Source organism: Urocampus carinirostris, chromosome 4, assembly GCF_059441175.1.
Source record: "Urocampus carinirostris isolate Australia breed hairy pipefish chromosome 4, RoL_Ucar_1.0, whole genome shotgun sequence".
Lineage (NCBI taxonomy): Eukaryota > Metazoa > Chordata > Actinopteri > Syngnathiformes > Syngnathidae > Urocampus > Urocampus carinirostris.
In genome coordinates, this window is record NC_142352.1 from 20,561,441 (window position 1) to 20,575,682 (window position 14,242).

At 40.1% G+C, this 14,242-nt stretch overlaps 1 protein-coding gene across 1 annotated transcript in view; it reads left to right on the forward strand.

Annotated features, from left to right (window-relative positions):
• The first annotated feature begins 563 nt into the window (after nt 1–563).
• The window catches only part of slc7a10a (solute carrier family 7 member 10a), a 39,078-nt gene continuing 25,399 nt past the window's right edge, over nt 564–14,242 (forward strand). The window contains exon 1 of the mRNA XM_088333884.1: nt 564–727. Coding sequence (XP_088190010.1) covers nt 625–727 — 103 coding nt within the window. The 5' untranslated portion in view covers nt 564–624. The remainder of the gene's footprint in view (nt 728–14,242) is intronic.

Here is a 14,242-nt window from a genome sequence, read left to right on the forward strand (position 1 = left end):
GTACCATCCGGTAAACACTGACTATCACGAAACGGCAAATCAATCAAGTCTAACGAGTTGGCCGCGGTACGTCTATCTTGGTATCGTTCTTTTCGTTGCAAACGGAGCGAGCGGTTTGATGCTACTGTGCGTATGCATCTGCCGCCTGGGGATTTCCCATCATGCATTCAGAAAAGGAAAATATGATGTAAGATTATTTTGTATTTGTAAGAGAAAATACGACAGTTTGTACGGGCATGGAGCCGTGGAGGTTGACAGTTATGCGATGGTAAAAAAGACATAAAGCAGGAATGTCATTTTTTTTTTCACATGACAACCTAGATACTTGGATTCTATTTAAATTATTCGAGCCCTTTTTTAGGGCGGGAAAGTCAAGGTCACATGTCGCACCCAAACCACCTGAGGAATGAGAAGGTGAGACGCAGCGCTTGCGCACGCCTCTCACTTCAGTGTGCGCGCGTGTGCGTTTCCTGTGTCGTATGAATAAAGGGTCTCCTTCTCCTCCTCCTCTTCCTCCTCCTCCTCCATCTCCTCCCCCTCCTCCTCATCGGGTTCAGGAGCGCTCTTCGCTCGAAAGTCGACACTCTCCAGGCCCCCGCTGGACGCGGAGAGCCAGCAGTGACGATGGCAGACGAGGGGAAAAGGAAGAAGAAGGACAAAAATAAGGACGAAAGAGTGACATTGAAGAAAGAAATCGGACTTTTGAGCGCGTGCGCCATCATCATCGGTGAGTTGCTCTGCAAAATGTGAAGAGCGAAACGTCAAAACTGTTTTGGTGGAGTAAAACTTACCGCAGTGCATTGTTGGGACTTTAATCAGCAAATAAAATGTGTTAAAACTGTTCCTTTTACGCACTATGACGGTTGCACGACTGATTTCTGGCGGGTTGCCTTTACGGCTAAGCTTCTTTTTTTTTTCATTTTGTGGCTTTTGGGTGGAAACTCTTGCATCAGTGCCTGCCTACGTGGATTGTTTGTTTATGTCACTCTAGAAATAGAAAAACGTGCACGCCACTTCTGAATATTCTAAAAATGTAAATGATCGGTTTTCTTGGTTCATGGCTTTGTGAGCTCATTTTCTTCTGCAGGAGCGTACCCACATGAGACGGTGGATGCTTTTAGTGCAGGAAGTAGTTGGTTTCCTCTGGGTCATGTTACACTTCATATATAGTACGGGACGTGCGTGCATGCGTGCGCGTGTACGTACAGACTTTTGCACGCCACAGTTATTTTGGTGGGCTGCTTTGCTTTGATTAATGACTAAATATAAACAAGGTAATCCGATCCAATATTGGAAAGAGGACCCCCCCCCTTGTTTATTCAAATATTAGGCATAAAGGCATGTACTGTACTATATCATAAACATGGGACAGGGTTTATTTTTAAGCGTCTCCTCGTGGTAAAAAAATAATCTATTCATTAAAAACCTGTGTTGTTTTTAAGAATACGCACAGATGCATTAACTATCAGATGAGATTGCGTTGTTTTTTTTAAATATCACTGGACTGATACATTTGCATTTATTCTATATCTGACGTAAACATCCGCCATCTTCTTGCTACAAGTTAAAAAACAACTCAAAAACCTTGTAAAAGCTTGGCAAAGAAATTGATGCAGTTTGGTTACCAATAGACATTCTCTGTAGTTTGTATTCTTTATTGTTCACTGTAGCACCTGTTTTCAGTTGCACTATAAAATAAAGACATATTTAACAATTAATACACACGCGAAGCCCCACGGCGTGGAGGTCTAAGGTTGAAGCCCAGCTACTGCAGCCCCCAGTGTGGAGTTTGCATGATCTCCCCTTGCCTGCATGGGTTTCCTCCGGGCACTCCGGTTTCCTCCCACACTCCAAAACATGCATGTCAAGTTAATTGGATGGTTCCAACAGTCGCTAGGTGGGAATGAGTGAGGGAGTTGTCTGTCTCTGTGTGCCTTGTGATTGTCTGGCAACCAGTTCAGGGTGCCCCCTGCCCACTGCCCGAAGGTAGCTGGGATGGGTTTCAGCACACCCTCAAACCTTCGTAAGGACAAGCGGCGCAGAAGATGGATGGATAGTACACACTGTCCCTTTAATGTCTTATAGGTTTAAAAATTGCATTTAGAGTGTATTACGCACCTTGGGACACCCTTTGAAGAAGCTAACATGTTTGGCTTCCATCTTACTACTACGGAAATCCAAATGATCACTGTGCAAAGGTAGCTTGTGTTCGGGGCCAACATACATGCTACCACTAGAGGGCCCCAATTCGGGTTTGAACTGGATGCAGGTGTGTCCAGTTATCACATACCTGCTCCAATTTATCCAGCACCCTTTACAAGGGAATTTTAAACATTACACACAGTTTGGCTATTGTCATCTTTCTTTTTGTCTGCCATTGACATACTGGTTTTCATTGTCATTTAATTCCACCACCATGCCAGGTTTGTTGGTGTTTGTTTTACAGCTGACCCCTGCATATGAAGGCTGCCGACCTCTGTGATTCAGGGCCTCGACACTTGACAAATTCAGTTTATTTTCCAATCTTTTAATGGCCATTGAATAAATTAGCTAAAGTTAGCCACTTTCAACAACTTTGAACTCCACATAGATTCCCTTTTCAGCTGATTCAAGTGTTTTGAACTTGCTCAGTCTTTTGTTGTCTCACGTAGGGATTAACACCAGCTTTCATGTACTGTCATTGGGTGAAATTTGTTTTTTCTTACACAAAAAAATATGGAATTTTTCTTCCATATTTTGCAAAGTAGTACCCTTCAGATTTCTGGAGTGTGTCTTCATCTTAGCTCAAGTGACCTTTGAAGGGGTTTTCTTACATAAAGCCACTTACATACATTTCATTGATGTGTGAAGGTAATATATAGCAATTTGCTTTTTTCATCCAACACCAACAAAAGTAAAAAAGTGTGTTTATTGATCAATTATTGAGCATTTTAGGGTCTCATTAGAGTGATTATTTTGGAGGTAGAAAGTTTTGACCTGATGGTAGGGATTGACTTACCGGTAATTTTGGAAAATACTAATAAACATTTCTGATCATTTTCTATCATGGTACTTTGACAAACCTATAACTAAATAAATTAGTAATCTACTTATTACGTTTTACAGAGGTGATTTGATTTAAAGTTCTGTTTTTCAATAGGTTGATTTACAAAATATTGAAGAAATCAATTATCACGACGTTGCAGCCCCGCTTTAATAAAAAATGAAAAATCATTCCTATTCTAAAGAGTGTAAACATACCACAAGTAAACTGCTAATACCACAGAAAACAAATATTTGACTAAAGTGTGTTGGTAAACCACGCAGTCTCATCTTAATAGGTTGCAAAACGTTTCTAACCGCCAATGAGCGTAAAACAATATTTATCAATGTTACAAAAATAAAACAAACACACACACACACAACCACAAGCGAAAGTTAATACTGGGAACGGCTTTGCAAAAACATTTTGTAGGTATTTTTAGTGGCATGTATCAGGGGATACTCCCCCCAAAATATACCATAAATATGCTACTGCCAACTGAGACAACTGTACATATGCTGGCGTTCCAGTGAGCTCACATGACTCCATTGCATGAGTTCCTTTTTAGTTGCAATGTTATCTAGTAGGGCAGCAGAGGCTTACATCAGGGCGCCACAGCGCATGTTATTCCAGGAGCTCAAACAATTGTGTCACGTTTCTTGAGAGAAGTTGCAAGCAAGTGTTTGCTCGGGCTTTTAGCATTGACTTCGGGCGTCGTGGGTACTTGTTGTTGTGTTCAAATTGCAAAGGCTTGGGCAATAATTTGTACTGATTGGAACAGTTTGACACTTAAAAATCGACAACTTGATACATTTTTGAATCATGAAATCAAGGATAAACGTTAAGCTCATTTAAAGCTGTTCATTAAGGAGCTCTGTGGAATTTGGAAGGTTTTGACTTGTTGCCACCATCTCTGAAACCATCTCCTGGCTTAAGTCAGCCCTTAATGAAGCGATTCCATTTCATAGATGCTCAGTTATTATTCAGCTTTCTTGAGATTTGGGCTGGCATTTGAACTCTACTTTAAGCAGGTATTTTCTTACTTCCACAATTTTCATAAATGGTAAATGGTCTGCATTTATATAGCGCTTTTCAAGTCACTGAAGACCTCCCAAACCGCTTTACAATGTGCTTCACGCTTACCCATTCACAAAGACTCTCACACCGATAGCAGCATCAGCCATGCAACTATCTGCTTATCGGGGGCCCAATGACACTTTGACATACAACCGGGAAGCCGGGAATCGAACCTGCAACCTCTTGATCCCAAGAAAATACAAAATAAAGCTGTAACTAGAGTTACAAACTGGCCCAGTTGCTAGTTTGAGCTGTTAGCATCAGTCTGGCAGTCACGGATTCTTGTTCTACGTTGCAGAGTAAAAATTAAATTTATTTGATAAATTGCTGTATCACATACACATATATCTTCACTATATTTTGCAGGCTGTAGTTTTCCCACCCACAAAGCTCTCAAACTAAAATCGGTCCTGCCTGTTTCATTATTATCGTGGGCAGGTCTTGCTGATATTAAAAACTAATAAGGACAGGTTTTATTTATTTTTACACCCTGGCTGTTAGTTTATTAGTGCGATTTTGTTTGATAAAACCCAGTTTTGAAAACTTATTTCAGACTGACATTAACAGAAAAATGTTAGTCGTCATTAATATAAAAATATTGTTTAAATTGATATCTGTCAACAAAACATTATCTTTGGCCTCTTGTTATATGCGCTGAGGTGTTTTCTCCCCGAGTCTCCTGCTGTTTGCCCCCATCAGAGCATAGCGTGAGAAAAGTTACAGTTATGTGTTTTGTTTGGAAACTCCCCCTTCTCCATTCATTTTTTTCAGATCTCATCTAAGAAATCGAGACCACCAACCCGTGAATCATAAGCCCTCTTGTTTTTATCTCCCGCTGATAGTAGATGATCATGGGATGAATTGAAACCGTAAACGGATATGTTTTTCTGGATTTGCGGCAGGTAATATTACAATAACATCTGATTTTCACTCAATTATTTGTCTGATGTCTGCTGCCGTAATTCCACTATTACCACTCAATAAAATAAACTCTCAAGCTAAATTTAGTTCTACTGTAACTCAACAGTTAAAGACTTCACCCATCCATCCATGCATTTTCGTCTGCTTATCCGGGATCTTTTTTAAGCTTTTTTGAGGTTTGGGTTTGCGTTTGAACTCAACTTTAGGCGGGTCAATACACCTTACTTTCACAATTTAGTCATCCCACTCATCTGACAGGTTCCTGAGGCATTCCCGGGCCAGCCTAGAGACATAGTCTCTTTAGCATGTCCTTAGTCGTCCCCAGGCCTCCTGCCAGTAGGACATGCCCGGAACACCTTCCCCAAGGAAGGGGTCCAGGAGGCATCCTTATCAGATTATCCTCTCAATGCGTAGTAGCAGAAGCTCTACACTGAGGTCTTTCCAGATGTCTGAGCTTCTCACCTTATCTCTAAGGGAAAGCCCAGCCACCTTGCGGAGGAAACTCATTTCAGCTGCTTGCACCCGGCATCTTGTTCTTTTGGTCATGACCCATAGTTCATGGCCATATGTGAGGGTAGGAACGTGGATCGACCGTTAAATCGAGAGGTTTGCCTTTCGGCTCAGCTCTTTCTTGACCACAACGGATCAGTCCAGGGTCTCCATGATGGCAGACGCTACAACGATCCGTCTGTTGATCTCACGTTAGACCCTTAAACTCCTCCACTTGGGGCAGGATCTCAGCCCCACCCCGGAAGGAGGTGCTAATATTCATTCGGGCTATGAACCGCTTCAGTGAGAGCTGAAGATCACGGCTTGAGGAAGGCAGCAGCACCACATCATTCACAAAAAAAAAAAAAGAGATGAAATGCTGAGGCTTTCAAGCCGAATGCCTTCCCCGCCAAGGCTGCGCCCAGAAATTGTGTCCATAAAAGCTATGAACAAAATCGGTGACAAATGGCAGCCCTGGCCACTGGAAACGAATTCGACTTACTGACGGCAATGCGGACCAAACTCTGGCATCAGGCAAACAGGGACCGTGGTACCCCATACTCCCAGAGCATCGCCCACGGGGCTCCCCGCGGTACATGGTCGAATGCCTTCTCCCAGTCCACAAAACACATGTAGACTGGATAGGCAAACTCCCATGCACCCTCAAGGACCCTGCAGATTGTGCAGAGCTAGACCACGGATGAAAACCACACTGCTCCTCTTGGATCCGAAGTTTGACTTCCTGACAGACCCTCCTCTCTAGTAGCCCCGACTATACCTTATCATGGAGCATAAGAAGTGTGATTCCACTAAAGACTCAACACTTCTTCAAATTGAGTAAAATGGAGTATTCTTTTTGACCCATCTCTCTGGATTAGCAGATTACTTTTAAGATTCACCCTTCAATTCCCAGGCAGAAAACTTGAAATCACATAGATGAATTGAACAACTACTGCAAAACAAAGTTTATTCAGTGTACTGTAAAACCAAACTTGTATGTGGGAACAAAGTATGTTTATAGATATGCAAAGGCCCAACTAGAGCTATTTGCACGTTTTGTTTGGCATGACCACAGAAATATGCCATGTTTTAAATTTTGGTATCATGTGCTTACCTTTATTTGTCTACATATTTGCATCCATACCTCTTTTAAAGTGCTTTTTTAAACCTTTAAACTAAGAGAGACGAGCATCACTTCTGATAATATAAGTTACAAGCGGGAGCGAGATTTTGTTCAAATAGATGTCAGTTTGGCATTTAACCCTTGCCATTAAATTTAGGATGATTTCATTCATGTAACTCACCAAAATGAAAATTTAACAGAATTGTCTATATTGTCGTTGAAAAAAAAAAAAGTCAACATTGTATACAACAAGATTGGTCATGGCAATCCAGGGTAAATACGTAACAAAATAAAAAAATATAATAAATAAACTAAAGGAGGGAGCTGACATCGTTGTCCGCCTTGTAGCTGTTACAGGTACCCCCCAAAACAACAAACCTTATGAGAAGCTGAGCAAAAAGAGTAAAGGAAAATAGTGCCGTTTGTTCATTTCGAGTCTTCGTAGTTTGTTTTCCTCTTTGTGCTTTGTTGTCTTGTTTTTGGTTGCACTACACAATACAGCGACATATTGTGGTCAAATATTACACAGTTTATTTCTTTTGAGCTTTCCCTGTATTGTAAAATGAACGAGGAATAGACATAAGTAATTTGGTTATCATGGATAAAGTTTTTTATCAGCGTAGATACCCTAACTGCAACTACTTTCTAAACAGATTTGCGTTTGAAATTTGAACCACTATTTCCCCTGAGGCGGACATCGGATTGGGTGTGGGTGGGGTTGTTTTCATGCTTAATACTGGTTTGGTAACTTCAAACACAATCCAACATGCATACAACAGACGAAGATGTCATGAACACTTGAACCCTGAACAGTGCTGGCCGAAATGACACCAATCATACTAAATTCTGTTTAAGATGGATCACTTAGGGTAGCTCTATGTGGGGGGGTTTGGGGGTTGTTTATGACATAACAAAGACAACACGGCGGTTATGTAACATCTCAGTCAGCCTCCACAAGTGAACATGACAGCCATGAATTCTTCTCTCCGCTTACGCTGCATCATTACTGGACCCGGCGAGATATTGAGAATGCAGCGGAAGTGGGTTGATGGAATGTGGGGGGGGTCTTTGATGTATGAGGATGAGGCTGATCTTGCGTGCCTCCACAAATGAAATGCTGGGAAATATTAACATCACTGATATTGTTTATTTTCTCACATGCAATCTTGGTTGCGTAATCTCTGACATTAGTCCAAGTTGAAACTCTTATACAAACAATTAAAAATGATTATTTTGATAAAGAGAAATGTTTTTAAGGTCCATTTTATATTGTCTGTAGAACCAAGTACAGTACACCCCCTGAGTGTGTGCAATATATGTTGCAATGGGTAACACTGTACAAAACGAAGTCAACAACAATAAACAATAAAACAATAGGTAATATATAAAATTGTTAAAGTAGCCCATGACAGAGATGATCCAGCTTTCCATCTCAGCCGCCTGGTTAATGACAATGATGACTACCAACTCTAGTCACCTACTTATCCTGTTTCGTTCTTCTCACTGATTTTCCACCAACCAGGCAGTCGGAAAGGACAGTAAAAGAAAATTATGAGGTTAGAATCAATAATAAGCTATGGAATAGTAGTGTGTCAAAAGTCTAGATTTAAACACTTTCACTGAGGCTGTAGATCTTATCTCGGATGGAGAATTCTCTCAAGCCTGCATATTTCTTTTTGGCTCTTGGAGTAGCATTTTCTGAGCAGAGGCTCTGTGTAGAAACATAGGGGGAAATCAAATCAAAGCAATAAGAGGGGGCAGGTCCAAGCATTTGAATGTTATTAACAGAACCTTGAAGTTACATCTTAAATGGATTGGGATCCAGTGCAAGTTAGCTAAAATTGTAGCGATATGGTAAATAGTAAATGGTCTGCATTAATATAGTGCTTTTCAAGACAATGAAGACCTCCCAAAGCGCTTTACAATGTGCTTCACACTTACCCATTCACACACACACTCACATACCAATAGGGAGTCAGCCATGCAAGGCGCCTACCTGCTATTGGGGGCATTAGGGATTTAGTGCCATGCCCAAGTCTTGCTGACACACTTTTAATTAGCTGCAAACGTTTGATGTTAGACACCAGGAGACCAACGAGCAATACATTACAGTTATCAAGCCAAGAAGTAATAAACTCACGAATTATCATCTCAGCATCTGATTGAGACAGCATCGGGTGCAATATTGCAAATTTGGAAGAAAATTATTCTAGTAATATTATCACATGTAACTAAAACGACAGATGAGGATCAATTATGACACCCGGATTTTTGACTGAGTCACTTTATGTGATATAAATGATATATTTGTCAAGGTTTGGAGCAGTGTTTGAAAACAAGTCACGTCAATGAGCTGGACCAACAATCAACATCTGTTTTTTTTTCCTGTGTTCAGGTGCTAAAGATTAATTGACATCCATCTTTGTGTCTCAGTCAGGCAAGCCTCAGAATTTCCACAAATTAACAGAGCAGTTATTTCCAGTGGCAGATACAGTTCAGTGTCATCTGAATTAGCTATGGAAACTATTATTATACTTGTGGATAATATCACCAAGCCGACGCATATAAATATTAAAAAGATAGGGCTAAGTACAGAGCCCTGTGGAATGCCACAGGTGACATAAAAATGTTCAGAGGTCATATTTCTGTTGTTAACACAATGCGTTCTGTCAGACAGGTAGAACCTAAACCACAAAAGTACGGTTCCTGAGATACCAATCCATTTTTCCAGACAATCATGTCATATGTTGTGGTCCTCAGTATCAAAGGCAGCACTGAGATCTAGCAGCAGCATAGATGAGGCACCGGAATCTTTTGCTAAGAGGAGATTGGAGATCATTGGTTACTTTTACCGAGGTTTTCTCAGTAGAGAGATTTGCCCTGAATGCTGATTGAACAAACTCGAGATTATTTCAAGACATAAAGTCGTTCCCTTGCAAGTAATTTGGCAAAAAAATGGTAAATTTGACACTGGCTTAAAATTACTTAGGCTTTCCTGGTTAAGATTGGGCCACTTAAACATGGGTTTAATGACCGCGGAATTAAAGGCTACCGAGGAGAGCAATATTGCAATAATATTTTAAAACCGAAAGTCCTAACATCCCAAACAGATCTTTTTCCAGTGAAGCCGGAAACAGGTCAAGCAGGCAAGTAGTACGTTTGGCCCTACTGATGTGTAAGACTATCGAGGGACAGTTCACAGCTCAAATTTTTCAAAACTCTGAACATTTAAGGCAAGTCGAAGTTGCAGAATTTGTATTTAATATTTAATTCCTTCTGATCTGACAGAATAGAAATTGTACTCTTGTCAACAAAGCTAAAATGGAGAAAGTCAAATCTGAATTGAGCTACAGTGTCAAGCTAACCTGAAAGTTCTCTGCAGAACAGATGTTCTATACTGGGAGTACATAAAATTTTAGACAAGTAGACTTTACTAAGTGACACCTGAACTTTTTAGATGGCTAGTTGCCTTTAAAAAGCCCATTGAGATTTTCAGGGAAGTTTGATTTATAACTAGGATGAGAAAGCATTAGGATGATCAGTGCACTTTACTTATGATCGATTCTTTCAGAAGTTTCCTTTAAATTAACTTATAATGTATATGTTAATCACCTCTTGCCATACTACAAGGCAGATTCATTTAATGGATAACTATGCCTATTTTAACTTATTAATAACATATTTTGTTGTTTTAGAAATGCATATCAAACTGATAGTCCTTTGTGCATTCCAGTGACAAAACGGTTGCTCTCGTCTTCAAAAAGGTTGGTAACCCCTGGTCTAGATCTTAAATTTACATGGGACTTTTCACAATTAAAGTACCAACATTTTTAATAAATAACGGACCATGTTTGAACAGTCAAGGAAGACAGACTTCAAATAATCGTAAACACACACAGCAAAGATTGGCAATTGGATGAAAGTGCTTGTTATTGTCACAGTAAGCTGTCAAAAATAGTACCCGAGCCTCCCTATAACTTGAACTATAAAGAACCCTATAGGGACGAATACTGGGCACTGTTACTATGGCTGCACCTCCATTGAGAAAGCTGTAAACGTCAAAGGAACAAAAGCAGTACCTTAGAGGGTGCCGCCAAGGTGGCAACCGAAGAAAACAGACAGAAAATGGATTTGATTGGGTAGGGAAGCGTTTCGTCAGCATCTGATTAGCATCTGTTTGTGTTGGGTTACTTTAAAAATGTAATCTGATAAAGCCACTGGTAATCTGTTAAAAAACATAATCAGTAACGAATACGAATATTGCCGTTATGTAACCTAATTAGTCTTATATTACTCCATTACCAAATATGCTAATAAAAAAAACAAAAAAATCTACTTTTTTTTTTAAGAAAAATGAACAATGTAACCTAAAACAAGAATTACAGGAAATCATGGTCAGGTAGTTGCTTGTTGTCCTAAAATAAAATTGCTTAAATTTTGACTGGAGTGTATTTTATTAAGCAAAAATAAAACTTTTAATGGAAGATATGCTCCGTTTTAGTTTACATTAAAATGCCATTAAGAACCAAATATTGTCTTAAACACACCAAGTGTTCACTTTCCTAATATGCAACAAACTCTGGCATGTCTTGTGTCTAAGTTCAAGTTTTACTTGTTTTTAAGTGGGGATGCCAAACCTCTACAAATTATTCAGATTGCGGTGTCGAGTACGGAAAAAACGGGTCAGTAGCCGGGATAGAAGAGCAAAAATGTGATCGGGGTCGGAAACAAGTCGAAAGCCAGGAGAGGAGAATAGACGTGGTCAAGATCAAAAAAACGGATCGTTATTCGGGGCAGGAGAAGAGACGAGATCGAGATTAAAAAAAGGTTGTAATTCGGGACGGGAGAACAGACATGGTCTAACAGGAGTAAAAAAAAAAAAAGGACAGGCGAAAAAGGGCTTGCCGTGTAAAAACAGAGATTAGCTGACGGACTGACAAAAGGGGACTGACAGGACAGAGTTTAAATACTGACAGGCAGCCAATCTGTCAACAAGCAACAGCCGGCGTCACACAGGCGGGGCCAATTGGGCGCCATGGCAACTGTGACACACACACACACACACGGGCGCAGCCAATTGGGCGCCATGGCAACCATGACACAATTCGTCTATCAGCACATTACGTATTGACCCTTTGCACACACATGACCTAACCACGCGACGGATCCATGATGGACAGTAGTAAACAATAGTAAACAATGTGTTATGCTAGCAAACAGTAGACAACAACAACAAAGACAAAAAGCTAAACAATTCAACACTGTCAATAACTAGTAGACGAATATTGTGCCGCTGTCTGATGAGGTGACTCAACTTGTCAAAAAGCACAAAAATACAATATTTAGATAAACTGAGAAGACCATTAGCAATGCCAGCTACCGACCCATACCGTCTTCCTCTTGACATATTCACAGATCTAACCGAATCCTTCAGTCTGCCTGACTGCCGCCCACACAAATCTGTACCACTTTATTGTAAATGGAGTATCCCCATACACCAGTGCTGGATGCCTACCAGTTCCTCGTAGCTTGTACGCGTTGCTGTGCTTTGTTGTTCCGAAAAATGCACCCCTGGCGAAATTTCCCCCTTCACGCGTTACGAAAACGAGTTTGTATCTAAATTTTGGGGAAATGCAATACAACAGTAAAGCATTTGCACCTTTTATTGAATCCACGTTCGAGCATGTTGAAAAGATTTACTTGGGTGAAATAACGTTTTATCTTCTGAGCATTTGTTTCCCGTTTTATCTCTTGATTCATTTCGGTGTAATAAGCTTTTTGGTAGAGCACATAGGTTTTCAATACACGTGATATTTGGAAGATTACTGTTTTAAACCGCTGGTTAATAGCAATAAAAGCAGCTCGTAGTAAGAAATGGCAACATTAAGACACTAATGTAGCTAGTTAGCACTAGCTAACTTATTATATTTAGTGTCTTTTACGTGACTCGTACTTACTTAACATAAAATTGTTCGTCAATACTTCAAATGTAAAAATGTTCGCTGCAAATCCTTGAAGGCTGCCAGTGTTGTTTTCGGCACAACACCAGTGCCTCCTGACTGCAGATAAACATTGCCGTCTTCTGTGTTCATCAAAAGGGCTAAAATTCGAAATTGGGCTTAGAACCTTGCCCACTGCACAGCAATAAATCCCATTGTGGTGGTTATATTCCTCTTTTGTCGTTATCGATATTTGTTTCAACCCAAATGCCCATTCAAGTGATTTCCGCTAGGGTGCTTCTTGCTGTCCATCACGGCTTTCATTCTACAAGGAAAGGCAACGTGACATCACGTTGCAAAGGGTCAATATGTAAACATACTTTTAAATAACATTGTAATCATGCGAAATAATCCTCATTTTATGTAAATCTACCTGGAAGTTGGTTATGTCGTTTTCTCTGTAACTGTAATGGAATGAACCTAAAAAAACGAATTACATAACACTGCTACATATATTCCATTACTCCTCAACCCTGTTTTCGAATGAGTTGCTGCAACCAGATCATCAAAATAATTAAAACACAGCCAATGAGCATCCAATGATCTACCACAGGGAGAAAAGGTCCTAAAATTACGTTCCCTGTGAGTGACCTCGCCGGCATCGCAATTTGTTCGTTCCGCCCGGCTCAAAACACCCCACTTTTGCTGTAAAACAAGGACATCACCAGCGCAACGTTTCTGCATTGCGGTCAATGAACGGGGCGTGAGAAAGTGTACGGGTGGGCGACTGGTGGGATCGGAAAATAAAACCTAAAAGTGTAGAGTAGGTCGAGCTAGTGACGGTGAACTTGATTTCCAAGGGCTTGAAAAAGGGTTGGTTTGGAGCTAAAGAAAGGGACTGTAATAAATCGAACCCCTCTAATGGTTGGGAATTAGAGTGAACTCGATTACTATGCTGGAAGCAAAACATGGCTCTCCGACTCCTATTTAGACCGAGGAACTCCTGGCAAATGAAGTTTGATCCGACCCACTAGCTGGTTAGTTTTTTGTGTGTACTTGTTAGTTCCCCTTGCATCAGTTAAATTTTAAGTCAGTTATATTAAAGGCAGGGATGATGTTGCAAAAAAAAATCTCAATTTTATCAGTTGATCTAAACGTGAACCCCCCCTAATAATTTTTAAAGAAAGTTTAATAAAAAAAACATTCAGCACAAACTTTTCAAACAAAAAAATGGATTTTAACTGATTTTAACGCAAATTTAACACTCTTAGCTTGCACAAAAAATTAAACAATTCTAGTATGTGCCTAATAAGTACTTAGTTTTCAAAATCCACTCTTAGAAACTACTGTTTGATATTCAGCATGAGCTTTCAGGAATACAAATCATACTCTTGAATTATAACTCTCAACCTCTCGAGAATTGTTCAGTTTTAGGAGATAAAATTAATCATACTAGTTTGATTTATTACCCAACCTTTTTGTTTGATCTTAAATATACACCTTGCTACATGGTGAATACCAGCTTTGTTTTTGAATTCCTTGAACCAGCCCCTGCTTGCTTAAAAAGTTAACGAATCCGTTTTACTGGTACTGGTGTACATTTCATCACTTTCCATCCATCCATTATCTGCATCGCTTATCCTCAGTAGGGTGATTGCAGGGGGTGCTAAA